Genomic DNA, 14,686 nt, shown 5'->3' on the forward strand with positions numbered 1-14,686 from the left:
TCTTTATTTACATATATTTTGTAATTGTTAAGCTAGTTCTAAGACACGTAGTTAAAATAATTATTTTTTTATAGATACAATAAATGCGTTTTTATTTTTAAACTGAAATTCCTTTACTTAAATTACTTCCCATACTTTGTACAGAAATAATTAAGCTAAATAAAAAACACAATACTGTATTATTCAATCTTCAATAAAAGAAAAGTTGATATATTTATTTAATGTCCTTTCTTAAAAAAATATTAATTTGTTTTAAAGTTCAATAAATACCTTCTCTTTAATATTTCTACAATTTCATTTACAAAAAATGTAATTTTCCTTTCAATTAACCTTATAAAATAAACCTTGACAGCTTCATCAACCATCTTTAATGTCATCGTCTTCAACTCCTGCGCCATGAAAGACCGGCTTAATGTTAGTTCAAACAATCCATTTTTCACTATCAAGCACCAACAAAAGAAACAATGCCCCGAAATCTCACAGCCATTAAACATAGATGAAAACATATAGTTACGGAAATCCAAGATTCTTAACAGTGATTCAGAGAGACAACTGAAACAGCAAATGCTTTAACAGGGGTCACTACATGAGCACAAAAGAAATGGCGACGGCAGCCACTTTCCAACGATTCATACACTATGTTGTTTTCGCCCAGCAGTATACACGACTTCTCTTTTAACTCGACTCATTTTTTCCGTTCGCTCTTACCCTTTTGTTGGGACAGACATCTCCGATATCGATAAGGGGGAAACGATTAATCTTCATCAAGACCTGAAGAACCCTATCGAATTGGAGTTACCTCTTTGTTGCGTTTTTTTCTAACCATGAGGAAACAAAGCATTCTGTATTACTGAGCTGGAGATAGTCCACAATAGTATCTTAACCTTTATTTTCGTTTTTTTTTTTTTTTGAAAGTTATAAGAAAAGAAACGGAGATTAAGTCTTTTTTATGGACACAATCACTGTTATTTTGGCAAGGAGTATTTTAATAAAAAAATAAAACCCGCAAGTTAAAATTGTTTTCCAACCCGAATGTTTCGAAATTTCTTGCTTATTTTAAATTGCAAAAACGTTACGATTTTTATTTGTCTTATTTAAAACTAGTGGTAAACGCACGGCTTTGCCCGTAGTAGGAAATTAACAGGCCTTTTGGTTCGCCTGTATATTCACAAATAATGTATGGTGAATTTCTCACCAATTGGCGTACCCATGTTACAGTTCCGTGTTATGATAACTTGGTAATTTACTCGTCCATCTTATGACAGTTTTGCTCGGGAAAATGTTCTTAAAATTGGTATAGAAAAAGAGCAAATTCCAATTTTCAAAAAATCGCTTCGAGGTGCACACCCCCATGCTACAAACTAATTTTGTGCCAAATTTCATGAAAATCGGCTGAACGGTCTAGGCAGTATGCGTGTCACAGAGACCGAGACATCCAGACATCCAGACAAAGAAACTTTGAGCTTTATTATTAGTAAAGAAAAAAAAGAGAGGAAGAGAGAGAGAGAGAGAAAAGGAAAAAAAACCCCATCAGTATTCATATGAGAAAAAAATCTCATACATTTTTTTTCGTAGAGAGTTTTACTAGTTTTACAAGTTTTCTGGCGCATTCATTTCATAAATTAGAATCGGCTAACATTCATAACGATGTCAAACGCTTAAATAGGGGTAGGTATAGGAGACATGTGACCTACGATAAATTCTTATGTGGCATTTACAATTATTTGTGCTGCTAACCACAATATCTTCTTATTGTAACTTTCTCATGTGAAATACTAAATACAGTCAACTCTCAATAATTCGAAGTCCCGAAGGACCGGCTAAAACCTTCGAGTAAACGGTAGTTCGACATATCAGAAGTTCCTATCCCAGCCTTCTTAAGAATAACTTTTACTTTATTTCTCAAGAACAGCGCATAATACATAGACTATAACACTTATAGTTTTGATATAATTAAGAATTAATATGTATACTACAAAAAATACCTTTGCAGAGAATACATTTTTTTTCAGATACTTCGAAATAAGAAGTCATTTATGACTGCTTACATTTTTTTTCTTCTGAAAATCCCATCTTAAAACGTCTTTAAATTTGTAAGCATCATTTGACTTATCCACGTTCTCGGAGTTTTTCATTTGTAATATGTGTAAAATATTTGCAAAATCCCACCCCCCCTCTCACAGAGAAAGATTTCAAAATGATTTCACTCGTCAGTCACTTTAAGTACGTTATCATTGCTGTTTATGAAACCATAGCTCTTGTACAGTTTCAACTACTGCTTCTCTCGTAGGCAATTTCTGACGCCAGAGCACAATTATTTGAGTCATCCAGAAAACAAAGGTTACTTTTTTATTTTTTTAAAAAATATTACGCAAAGCAAATTAATACCTTAAAATCAAAGCAAGGAGCACTTCATCCTTGCAATACTCAAAGAGCAAAAAAATCTAAATGCGGAGTACTAAGTGGTACAGTAATGTTCTGAAGCAACGAATACTGTCGGCCCCGCTAAATTGAATATTGTCGGATCCAAGAAATATTATTCGATAAAGCGGGGTATTTGATTAACCGGGGAAATTTTGAATACCTTTCTAAATTGACAACGTTTGTCTTAAAACGAAATTTTCAGTACGTTATGTTTTACAAATTTCCATAATAGGGGATTGCTTGCTCAAGGTTTTTGGGAACACTTTTCTGACTCTCTTTTTACCCTCCTCGTCAACCGTATCTTACATTTAAATTTTGTCAATTTGTCACCGTCTAAAGTGTGTATATTTATTTGTGTAATTTAATTTAATTATCGACTGCACTATTTTTTTTTTTTTTTTTGTAATGACAAAGGCAAATTAAATTTGACAGACGAGTAAAAACGTTTTAATGGAATATGAATATTATTTTTCTCGCCCGTTGACAGCAATAAATATTACCTTATATTTTACCGTCAATAATTATTCTTACTTAATTTCTTCCTAATATATTCACATTTTTTCTTAACAAAAATATTTGCGAGAGCTGATTAATTGTATTCGATTATCCGGGGAAATTATTCGATTACGCGGGGATTCCTAACATTGCGCTTATGGAGAAATATTCGGTTCCGGGAGGTTTTATCCGTATAAGCGGGGATTCGTTTATCCGTTACTCGATTAAGTGGGGCTGACAGTCTGTCGAATTGAGGCAGCGAGATGTAAAGAAATTTTTAGTGCCAAAATTAAAATTTTGGAGATAATCAGTACAAATGGCCCGAGAACCTCTCCTCTGTTTTAGGGCATGAGATGGTACTAGTAGCTATGGTGGATGCTGCTATAGTACAGATGAATTAGAAAAAAAAAATCAATGAAAGCATATTTAGGATCTGAATTTTAAACGCGTTTTACTCTAAACTTTAAACAGTCCTCTTACATACCTTCGATTTTTACTACTACAATTGAGCCAGTGAGAAGTAAGGGATGTAAGTGGACATTTTCAATTTTTGAGTAAAATGGGTTTAAAGATAACGTCCTAGGTAGACTTTTATTGATTTTTTTAAAAAACCATGCTGTATAGCAGTAACTACCAGGGCTACTAGTACCATCTCTTGCCCCAAGACAGAGGAGAGGTTCACATAACATTTGTACTGGTTATCCAAATTTTTCATTTTGCCACTTACATCCCTTTACTTCTCACTTCCTCAATTGTATCTTGAAAATTTTGGTGTACTTCTTCAATAACTTAAATTGGAACCTTTCGAGCGACATATCAGAGTTAGAGGAAACAAACGAAAATTCTGCCGACGTCAAGAAGGTTTTTATATTGTTCCAACTGAAGAAAATTTACTCACATGAATCGATATCGCAGATGCAACAACAATGAAATAATTCAAGTGGAAATACTGACGTTGCATTTCCGGAACTTCTGTTTCAAGTAATAGAATCGAATTTCATTACGTAGGTTAACTGCATCACATCTTACCCAACAGCGACAGCTAACGTTCTGGAAACATTTTCGCCACATAAAACCGAGTTTTGCCCTAAATTCTTTATACCGTCAATGAATCGACCAATTTTGTTTGTCTAGGAATTATATGCCGAAAACGATATTTAGTCAATTCAACGTACACACGAAACTTCTTTCATGTTGACATCAAATGGCTATGGGTATTTTACATTGCTACCATGTAATCAATTTTAATGCTTAGTACTTTATTTTAGCTGGAAAAACTACGTAACTACAATTTTAGCTATCGTTGAATGATTTACTCCATAAAGCTCTACTTCAAGTTCTAAATACAGTCAAATATGCTCGATAAATTTAATATTACTTTGTATTTGTTGTAATTTTTGCATATTTATTCTGCATCTGCGTTTCGTTCTAAATTTCCCATTAAACCGATCAGGATTGGGTTTTTAGGGAAAATGAGGGGGGGGGGGCATTTTTTAAATTTTTAATTTGTTTTTTCTATAATGAAATATTCCATTCACATTTTAACAATACGTAACAAGTGAGGGCAACGCTTTGTGCGCCTTTAGCTCTGTGTGCTATGTTTTAAGAGACGAAAGTCTTTTTTTTTCTTTCGTTGACAAAGTTATTCTAAATCTCTTCACAATACTGATATTGAAGACAAATAAATATTATACATGTTTCATACTATGTGGAGTAAGTTATTTCTTAATTAGGGTCTTTTAGAATAATATTGGTATTTATTGCACGATGTGTTTAAATTATAGTTCACGTTGTAGCCCCAATTAGCATAGTTTATTTTCACTCTCTTCTTTTTTTCTCTTTGTAAAATTTTAAATAATAATAAATAAAAATAATAGTACCGCCTAATTATTTTTTTTTAACAAGTGGATATTTTTTTTTTACGCGGATGGTACTCTGAAGCTATAAAATTGCGAAATTTCGTCTACTTGGCGATAACTAAGGAGAAATATTTATAATTGTAATTTAATTTCGTTTATTTTTAGTACTCTGCAATTTTTCCAAGCATTAAACACGTTAAACATTAAATTACTTCCGTTCTGTCTTTTTTTTTAGTTATACATTAAAAAAATATATTTAAGATGCAATAAAACTCAAATATTTTTTTAACGCCATATTTCAACTGATAAATATTATTTGAAAGCAATCAGGCTTTCACCATTTAGCACATTAATATCCTTCAGAACTAAAACTTTTACTTTTGACGTAAATACCTAATCCCTATTATTATCGCCAAAAATTATTCAAACTTTCCAAAGTATCGGGACTCAGCAAATTCATCATCTCACGACAACCAACTTTGACTCAAGTTCGGCATTGATTGGGGCTGATTTTTCTACTCCTCGCTCAAATGCAAACCCAATTTGCTCATTAGTTATTTAATGAAACATAAGAATAAAAGTCGGGGAGAGATTTTGACATATGAGACTGCTAGAGGTTCACAGTTATTGGTCGCTTCATCACTGGCGATCCCGAATGCAAAAGGTATTTCAAATTATCCACGCGATTTATCACACACAACGTAATATTCCCGCTGTCGCTGATTAATGGCGTTTGGACAATGCACTCTGGGCACAGTTTGCGTATTGACAACCACTTAGATTGCTGATGCTCTTATCACACCATTAAGTCCAAAGACTGGATGAAAAACCTCTGAACCGTTTGAATGTTTGAATAGGGGGAAAGTAGGTTTATATGCATCATTAGACATTGCTAATAGTCTAAGAAAATCTCGAAGTTTTTTTTGTTAAAAAATACGATTACACTGTACCATTTTTACTTAAAGTTGTGGTTTATTTTTACTAAACAATAAAGATGATTGCTTTTAACGTGAATCGGTCATTAACTATGAGTATATGATACATATATGTTTGAAAAGTACAAGCGTACTCATCACCATTTAAATTGCTGATATTTTAATTACATCCTTCCAAAGACTAGATGAAAACCTTTTGAATGTTTGAATGATAGTAGGTTTGTATGATTCATTCGACATTGATAATAAACAAAACAAAAACGCAAAACTTTTTGTTAAAAAATTAGATTATATTGCCATTTTTATCTTAAAGATGAGGCTTACTTTTACTAAACATAAAAGATTATTTTTTACGAGAATTGATCTTTGATATTAGTAAGTGATATAGAGAATTGATATATATATATATATATATATATATATATATATATATACTAGCCGCCTTCGGCGACCAGTTGGTCCGCCTTTTTACGACATTCGCCATTTTGCGCCAGGGGTTGCCGCCTTCGGCGGCTGCTTAGACATTTTAGCGACGGTATTTTAATTTTTTTCTTTATGTATCGATATTATCATTCGCCTTTTTACGCCAATGTTGCCGCCTTCGGCGGCTGCTTAAATAAATTTCGTGGCTCTATCAATCAATCTATATCTGTCTATATCATTGGCAGTTTGAATACAATATTTTCTAGACCTATCTCCAGTTCCATCGTTTGGAATGCTTTTAAAGGAGGGGACGGGAGACACATACGGCGTACTCTTCATGCAAATTTTGTCGAAAAATAACAAAAAGCACTCCCACTTTTATGTGAAAGCATTGTTTTTTCAAAGTCATGGTGTGTGGGGGAGGGGGCATTGACACCCCGTTGAAGTTTTTTAAATGACGGGCATGTCTTTTTCTTGCTGTCCATCTCTATATCGACCTCTATATTTGTCTATCTATATATCTATACGATTTATGCATACCTCTGACAGTAATTAGCAATCTTTTTTTATTTATATAAGTATTCATTCGAAAAAAAAGCATTTTTTGTCCACTCAATCTCTATCTCTGTATCTACCTAACATAACCGCCAATCCGTAACAAAAACACAGATCATGCAAAAAATCGCGGACTTTATTTAATCAGAATAGCCCGCAAAAAAAAAAAAAAAAAAAAAAAAAAAAAAAAAAAAAAAAAAAAAAAAAAAAAAAAAAAAAAGCTCTATGTTTCCCGTAGTGTGGCAAAAAGTAACTCTTGCAAAAAAAAAAAAAAAAAAAAAATTAAAAAAGGTGAAGAAAAGGCAAACTATTTCAGTTGGATCACCTGATGAGGTAAATTCGGAACTCAGCCGGCAAGCGAACAGCTCGCGTTGCGTTCTGCATTAAAAAAATTGTAAAAAAAAAAAAAACTTTTGCGTATTTTTAAAAACTTTTTTCTTCTGAAGGGGGCAGAGTGTTTTTATTATTACCAAATAAAATTTTAGAATTGAGGGTTCAATACTTTTCGCAGGATGGGTTTCGAAAAAAACTAAACCCAGAAAAAAAATGCAAATTAAAGGTTTTTTCAAAAATCTATAAAAAATACAAAAATTGCTCTGCCTTCAAAATTTTTTCATTTATCATATTTAAAATTAAATTTCCTACACTATAGTACAAAAAATATTCGTCTGGCGTGGTTTTTTCGGGGTCTGTGAGGTTAAAAGTGTTAAAAATCACATAAAACATTAAATAACTTTTTTTCTAATTAAAATATCAAAAATCGAAGCCCGAGGTGCACATCTTCAGCAAAAACTGCACCTGTATACCAAATTTCATCTTTCTAGGCCTTACCGTTTTCCCGGGATGCGCGCCACACACACACACACAAACATCTTATTTTATTATATGTATATATATATATATATATATATATATATATATATATGCGAAGAACGGGCGTATTGACCACCATTTAGATTGCTGATGGTCTTATCACAACATTAAATCTAAAGACTCGAAGAAATAACTTGTAATGTATGAACGTAGGGGATCTACTTATATAAGCTTTATTAGAAAATACTAAACTAAGAAAAATACAAATTTGCAACACCTTTTTGGTCAAAATAGAAACGATTATTGCACATTTTTTATTTTATAGATGTTGTTTACTTTTCGTAATCATTACCAATGATTATCTTGAAAAGAGGGCTGGAGATTGCTGAATGTCTTATGACACCGTTGAGTCTAAAGACTGGATGAAAAATCGTTGCAATGTTTAAATGGGGGAAGAGAGACTAGTTTCATACTCTTCTTTCAATATAAATATTTAACTAAGAAAAATAATAAAATGCTGCACATTTTTTTAAGAAAATGATGATTGTTTTATGATTTTGTTTCTTTTAGATGAAAAAGAGTTGGTGTGTAACCTTGCGTACATAAACTAATTTGAAAATTACTAGCAATTTTTTTGAAGATAAAATTCACTAAATTCTTTAATATTTTCTTATGCAATGCTCCAATGACTCTAAAATGTTGTTGCATTGATGGCTAAATAAAAACCCAGCTTTGCTTTATTATTTTAACTTTCAGAACCAAATTCGGCAAGAAGGAAATAAATCAGTAAATATAAAATTAAACACAATTAAAAAATCGTGAATAATATATTTATACTTAAAATTTTTTGTTATGTATTTACTGAAAAAAATTAAGGCGAAGTGTTCACTCGCAAAATAATAATAATAATAATAATAATGATGTAAGTTTGATAAAGTACAAACATGTTCTACGGTCAAATGCGGATCCAGTTTTCGATTTTGAAGGGGGGGGGGATCATTATCGGTAACGAGGATTAAAGAGCAATATTCGGGCTTAAATTGGGGATCTTAGGCCCAATTTTTCTAAATATAAGTCTTCAAAATGCAGTTTTAGTCAATATTTTGTCGCTGAAGGGAGGTCATGACCCCCAATAACTCCACTACGGATCCGTGCCGGTATACAGCACCATTTCTTTCTCAAAACTCTCAACCCATAAAGAAAAGTGCAACAACTTCAATGACTGCAATAATAAATTAAATGACAGATCAGTTGTTTATATATAAATGTATTTTTAACTCCCGACACACAAAGGAAGGGGGTTATAAGTTTAACGTGTATGTGTGTCTGTGTATCTGTCTGTGGCACTCTAGCGCCTAAACGGATGGACCGATTTTGAAAAACTTTATTTTGTTCAAAAGAGGAGTTGATCGAGAGTGTTCTTAGCTAGGTTGTATCTTTGGATGACATTAATTAACGCAGATATCAATTAAAAACCTCTAAACGGTTTTTTTAATGATTTTGCAGTAAAAACATACTTTAAAAAAATTACAATTTAATACCAAAATAAAGAGATTTTTTTCCCGAGTCTGATAGTATACGTTTGGAACATCCATGTTACATAGAACTCGAATTATAACGTCTTTTTAAAGCAGATTTTAATTACGGCAAAGTCTTTATTCACGCGATTGATCATCGAATTCATTGTTGGCCGACAAAGAAATTAAACGCAATGATGTGAAATTTTTATCTGTTGCCAGTTTCTATTTGTTAGCAAATAAAATACTACAAATTGAATTAAAAAAAAAGAAGGCTTTTAAAAGGATTTTCAATTGTCCCTCTTGATTCTACAGTTGCAACTCAGTCGGTTTTTTTTCCTATTTAGTTATTAAGTACTGTTTTATCAGCAATACCAAGACGCGAAGAAACGAACGTACCTTTCCACAGTTGATGTACTCCACTGCAGTCTCTCGGAAAAAGAAGTACACATATTCTTCATGATGAATGGAACTTACAAAACTCGGAGCTGAAAAATATATAAAGTTTAAGAAAACACAACAAAAAGTAAAAAGTATAATTTACATATTCGTCTCTCTAAAACATTAACATGATAAAAAAGGCAAAACGTTTAGACTACATCTGTAAAATTGTCTTTGTAAAATTTTTTGTAAAGACTAGAGTGTAATGAATTGCTCAGTAAACACAACTTGAATAATTCTCAACGTAGTTCATGTTCATATTTTCACGTTCAGGACATTTAACATTGAAAATTAAAACCTGATAATCGCTAATGTGATTGTTTTGGTAATTATCTAGTTGAAAATATGATACTTTTGTCAGATGCATTGAAACTACTGTTAAAACAGACTGATTGGATTTTATCAATAAAAAATGTCATGTTAAAAAATGTGTGCTCTAATTCAAATTTAATAAAAATACTTTTGGGTTTTCATACTTTAACATGATTTCAGTACAAATAGCGTAAATATAGCGCTTATACAATGCATTAAAAAATAGGAAAACTATTTATTGCTATTAAAATACCAAAACTATGATTAAAAATAGTTTGAACAGAAAAAAAAAAAAAAAGAAACGAAAAGCATAATGAAAGTTTCAATTTTCACTCTTAAAAAAAACGTATATGTTACCGAAATTACAGCCACTTTTCATAGAATAAATTACTACCACAACTAATGAGTTTATTCATAGAAATTGAGTTGGATTTTTTTTTAAATGCATACCATCCCCAACCATTTTTTTCTCGCATGCATTTTAAAATATGATAATCTTACAAGAAAACCATAATTATTGCTTTTTCTAAAACAATACTCATTGCCTTATTCGACATTACGAACCACACAGAATGACAACAACAATTGCAAGAAGAAAACCTAGCCAATGAGCAAATAATCTGTTTAAAAAAGTTTTTTCAAACTTAAACATCTTTTAGTAAGTATTATTATAAAAATAACCGTTTTTAGCTAACTGGTTTTACAAAATCTGGAATCAATGAAACATGTTTCATTGATCAAATTTAAACATATTTGTATAAGTATTATGATATGAATAAACTGTTTTTAGCTAACTGGTTTCACAAAATCTGGAAGCAATGTAACATATTTTATTAATCCTCTTAAGGTTTCCATGCCCTTATAAACATCAACTGTCATCTTACTTGTTGTTTTTACATAATGATGTAAAACAATTTTATTATTAAACATAATTATTAACTCAGCCATTAAATAAACAGTAATTTAATGGTCTCTAACTTTTCCCATGAATCGTGAATTACACTCCTTTGGGCAGCCTTTTTGCACGTAACAGCTACTTAAGGCAATTAAACTTTCTTCGTGTAAAACCACTGGGAAAAGGTATCTCAGAAGTATCACGTGGTATAAAAAAAAACTTGCTTGGAAAAATTCCAAGCTCATCTTTATTAACGACCTGTTTATTATGCAAGTAGAATATGGCAGCATCACTTGCAGATTTACGGGTAAAAAGGGCGGGAAAAATTCACAGGACTTTGCCCGTAACCTGGAACATTATCCAGACAAGTCTTTGCAAAAGCTCGGGCAACAGCTGGGAGCTATTTAAAAGTTTTCCCTCAAAATAACTTTACGACTCATTCGGGTAACATTTGGGGCCTTCTGATGGCAAAGAATAAGAGGCGCGAAGCTGAGGGCTATTTTGCTGCGTGGCAGAGAGAGAGGGATGAAAATTTTATCTTGTGGCACTATGAATTTAATTTATGCCTCGTTACGGTTACCTACTTTGATGCAAAATAGCACATGAAAAATGCGAAACTGGCTAAACTGTCTCACAATTTCGAAGAAGGGTACAAAATGTTGACTTGAGATTTTATAAATATGTCCCATGTGTTTATTTTAGCAGATATTTTAAGAATAGGATAGCATAGAAAATCTTTTTCTGCTTTTGTGTCAATATTTAATTAAAGTATTTGTTTCAAAAACTTCTAACTATCTTTATTTCTTGTTCAAATAACTTGATTAATCAGAAAAAAAGCTTTAAATACATTTTCTTTTACCTGCTCAATACATTTGCATTGATGTGGCATTTCAACACATTTTACTTAGTTGCTTATCATATCTTAGAACTTTATATATTTCCACTTTATTTCAGGAGTTTTCAGCTTTGGCTTTTAATCACATACATAATAGTTAAAATCTGTAATCAAGTAACTCTGACGTCACCAACAAAACTAGCGTGATGGCTGCAAGACGGCATTAATTTCTTTCAGGAACGCGTAAAATTCAGCAATTGTATTTATAATTTGATAATGAATTTTGGACACGTTCACCAAGCAGGTACGGGATACGTTTTGAAAATTCTGAATTAAATCCAATAAGAGAGCTGTTTTTCTGGTCAGGCATTGATAAGGAAAGACTAATAATTTGTCTTTGTTAAGAAGAGAGAACTTGGTGTTTTGTTTTCAGCTCAAGCCATTAAGGCAAAACAAGGTGAATGTTTTATTCTGCTAAGCGTTTTGTATAAAAACAGCTTTATCTATTACCAATTAAATGCATAAAACAAGCTAGCTTCTAAGTATACCAAAATCAAATAAGTAGTCATTTTACTATATATGATATAAAGATGAAATTCGCATCCGTCATATTATGACTTGTGGTTTTCTATTTATTAAAAATAAGTGATGAAAACGATTCAGTTTTAACATGAGCGTATTATGCCCAATTTGCAACAATGCACTTAATATAAAGATTATATTGGTATTTTTATTTGTTACGAATGTCAAAGTCTCAATTCTCAAAATAGAGCCAAATAAGAAACTATCTTTACAATGTGTTAATTTAAGAATAGATCATATCCTGTAATATATGTTTTATTTAATTTTTATCAATCATGTTTCTCTTTCACTTTCATGTACACCTACGAATTCGTCACATTTTATTGGAAGTCATTAAAGTGAAGAAACAATTTGCATCCGTCATACCATGATGGGTGGTTTTTTAGCTTTTATACATTTCAATTTTCGGAATTGGTATGTATTACGAAATGAACTATCAATCTTTTAAAAAATGTCCTTGTATTTAAAAAAAAATATTATTTGAACGTGTTGCTGGGTGACCGTACGGTCGCATCCTATGTTCAAAACATTGTTAGAGAAAAAAACCTCTTTATATATATTTTATGATGGTACACAAAGCAAAGTGTTCCAAAACATCTCAAAATATCAGCGGCAATGTACTTAACACTAGAAAGACGGAGGAGCCTGTGTTGCTCCTCGCATAGTTTGTTTTTCAATAACTCTATTAATATCAAATGGAGCTTAATGGAACTCTTTGACTTGTCATTATATGTTAATCTTTGAATGATTGTTTAGTCATTTAATGTTTCTCCTCATAGTACTCTAAATACTGATTCTTATACCTAGAAAGACAAGAGGGGCCACAGTGGCCCCTAAGCTATTTTACAATAAAAAAAATATTTTTTTTTCCTTTCACCTAATTGTTGTAGCATAAAAAATGCTATTCACCCTAGTTTAACCTGTGACTTTCTCTTTATGCAACCAGTTGAATATCCAAATGTTATAAACAGTACCGATTGCTTTCCAGCCAAACTGCAGCCATTGCTCTTAGAGAAAGGTTTACATTTTGGCAAGTAAAGACAGAAAAGCTGAAAATAATAACGTACTAAGTTTTTATTTTGGCATATAACAAGGTACGTCGTGTATGTGGACTCACTCAGGAAGAATTTTTGAAAGAATTCACCCAACAAAATGGGTAGGGGCCTCACTGGCCCCTTCAGTTTTCTAGGTATAAAGAAAATTTCAGAATTTCTAGTGTTAAAAAATGAAAAAAAATATCTTTATTGGAGATATGATTGTCGTAACAGCTATCCTCCTCAATTCGAACTTCGATACATCAATGCGACAATCATTCTGTGTTTGAAAGTCAACAGCAGTAAATACTTAGCGTTAAAATGGAAAGTAAACAAGTTTGAGATTGGCTAAGGAAAGGAGTTGTGATTGAATACGTAAAGGATGTGATTGATTGCAGACATTATGTAAGATTGAATGCGTCAATTTCGTGTTAAAACGGATTGCAAACAATTTGTTGATTGACTAAAGAATGCATTGTGATTCAGTACAGAAAAGATGTGGCTGAATGAAAAAAGTATACAAGACTGAAATTGTCAGTTCACTGAAGGTGTCACTTTGGTGTTAAAATAGAATGCAAATTCGAGATTGACTTTAAAAAATGGCATTGTGATTGAATACAGAAAACATGTGACTGAAAGCAGAAAGTAAGCATGGAAGCAGAAAGAACTTGAGCCTGTTGGATTTATTTCTAAAGAAACATTTTATCTCATTGACATTCATAAAATGTATCTGAACATCAATACAGACATGCATAAAGTGGAGCTAACTTTCCTGTAAACTTCTAATGTAGTATTAAGTTGAAGTGTTGATACCATTAGTCAAAAGCAAAAAGCCATCTAATTTCCTCTCCGCAAGGAGGCACAATTGAAGTAAGGCGTGTTCTGATAGATGTTCCAGGAGGCGCTGAAACCAGCAACGACCTCCAATAAAGTTGGACCGTTAATCACATTCAGCAGATCACGTGATTAATAACTTCACCACAATAGGTTGGAGGGAGCCATCTTGCCTACCCCTACCTTCCTTGTTCATGAGGGAGCTGCTGTAATAATTAACAGCTGTTGATTAGAAAGCCGTTTTAATGGATGATCAGAGGAAATCGGCTGAATGAAAAATATCGTCTGCCCAGCATGAGATTGGAAGATATTTTTGTGTGATAAAGGAAAGAGTTGACAGTTGAGCGCAAGTGTGTGCGAAGTTAAGTTACTCATAACTCAAGTTATTATGCATATTTTTAATCATAGGCTTAGCAAAAGTATTTTGATTTATATTACGACGTGTTGTTCTGATTTGGAATGATAAATCAGTAAAATGATAAATCAATTTTCGTTCCTGTTTCATAGAGATAATCCGTTTTGATTTCAATTAGTTTTTATATAACTTTCATTTGGCATAAGTGTGATTCAGAACATTCAAGATTGTATTACCCAAGTTCAAAATGAAGTAACGTACCTACGCCTTTGAACATCTGCACATCTTTTGTGCATTATCAGGATGTGGAGTGGGAGGGAAAATGACCAGCTCCGACTCAAACTCCGGAAATTTTAAAACCTTCGACTCCGGCTCCA

The 14,686-nt window shown here is 32.2% G+C and overlaps 1 protein-coding gene across 1 annotated transcript in view; it reads right to left on the reverse strand.

The window, feature by feature from the left end:
• LOC129225151 (semaphorin-1A-like) overlaps nucleotides 1–14,686 on the reverse strand; it is a 694,730-nt gene that overhangs the window by 65,756 nt on the left and 614,288 nt on the right. The window contains exon 9 of the mRNA XM_054859712.1: nucleotides 9,421–9,509. Within this exon, the coding sequence (XP_054715687.1) occupies nucleotides 9,421–9,509 (89 nt within the window). The remainder of the gene's footprint in view (nucleotides 1–9,420; nucleotides 9,510–14,686) is intronic.

Source organism: Uloborus diversus, chromosome 6 (assembly GCF_026930045.1).
Source record: "Uloborus diversus isolate 005 chromosome 6, Udiv.v.3.1, whole genome shotgun sequence".
Lineage (NCBI taxonomy): Eukaryota > Metazoa > Arthropoda > Arachnida > Araneae > Uloboridae > Uloborus > Uloborus diversus.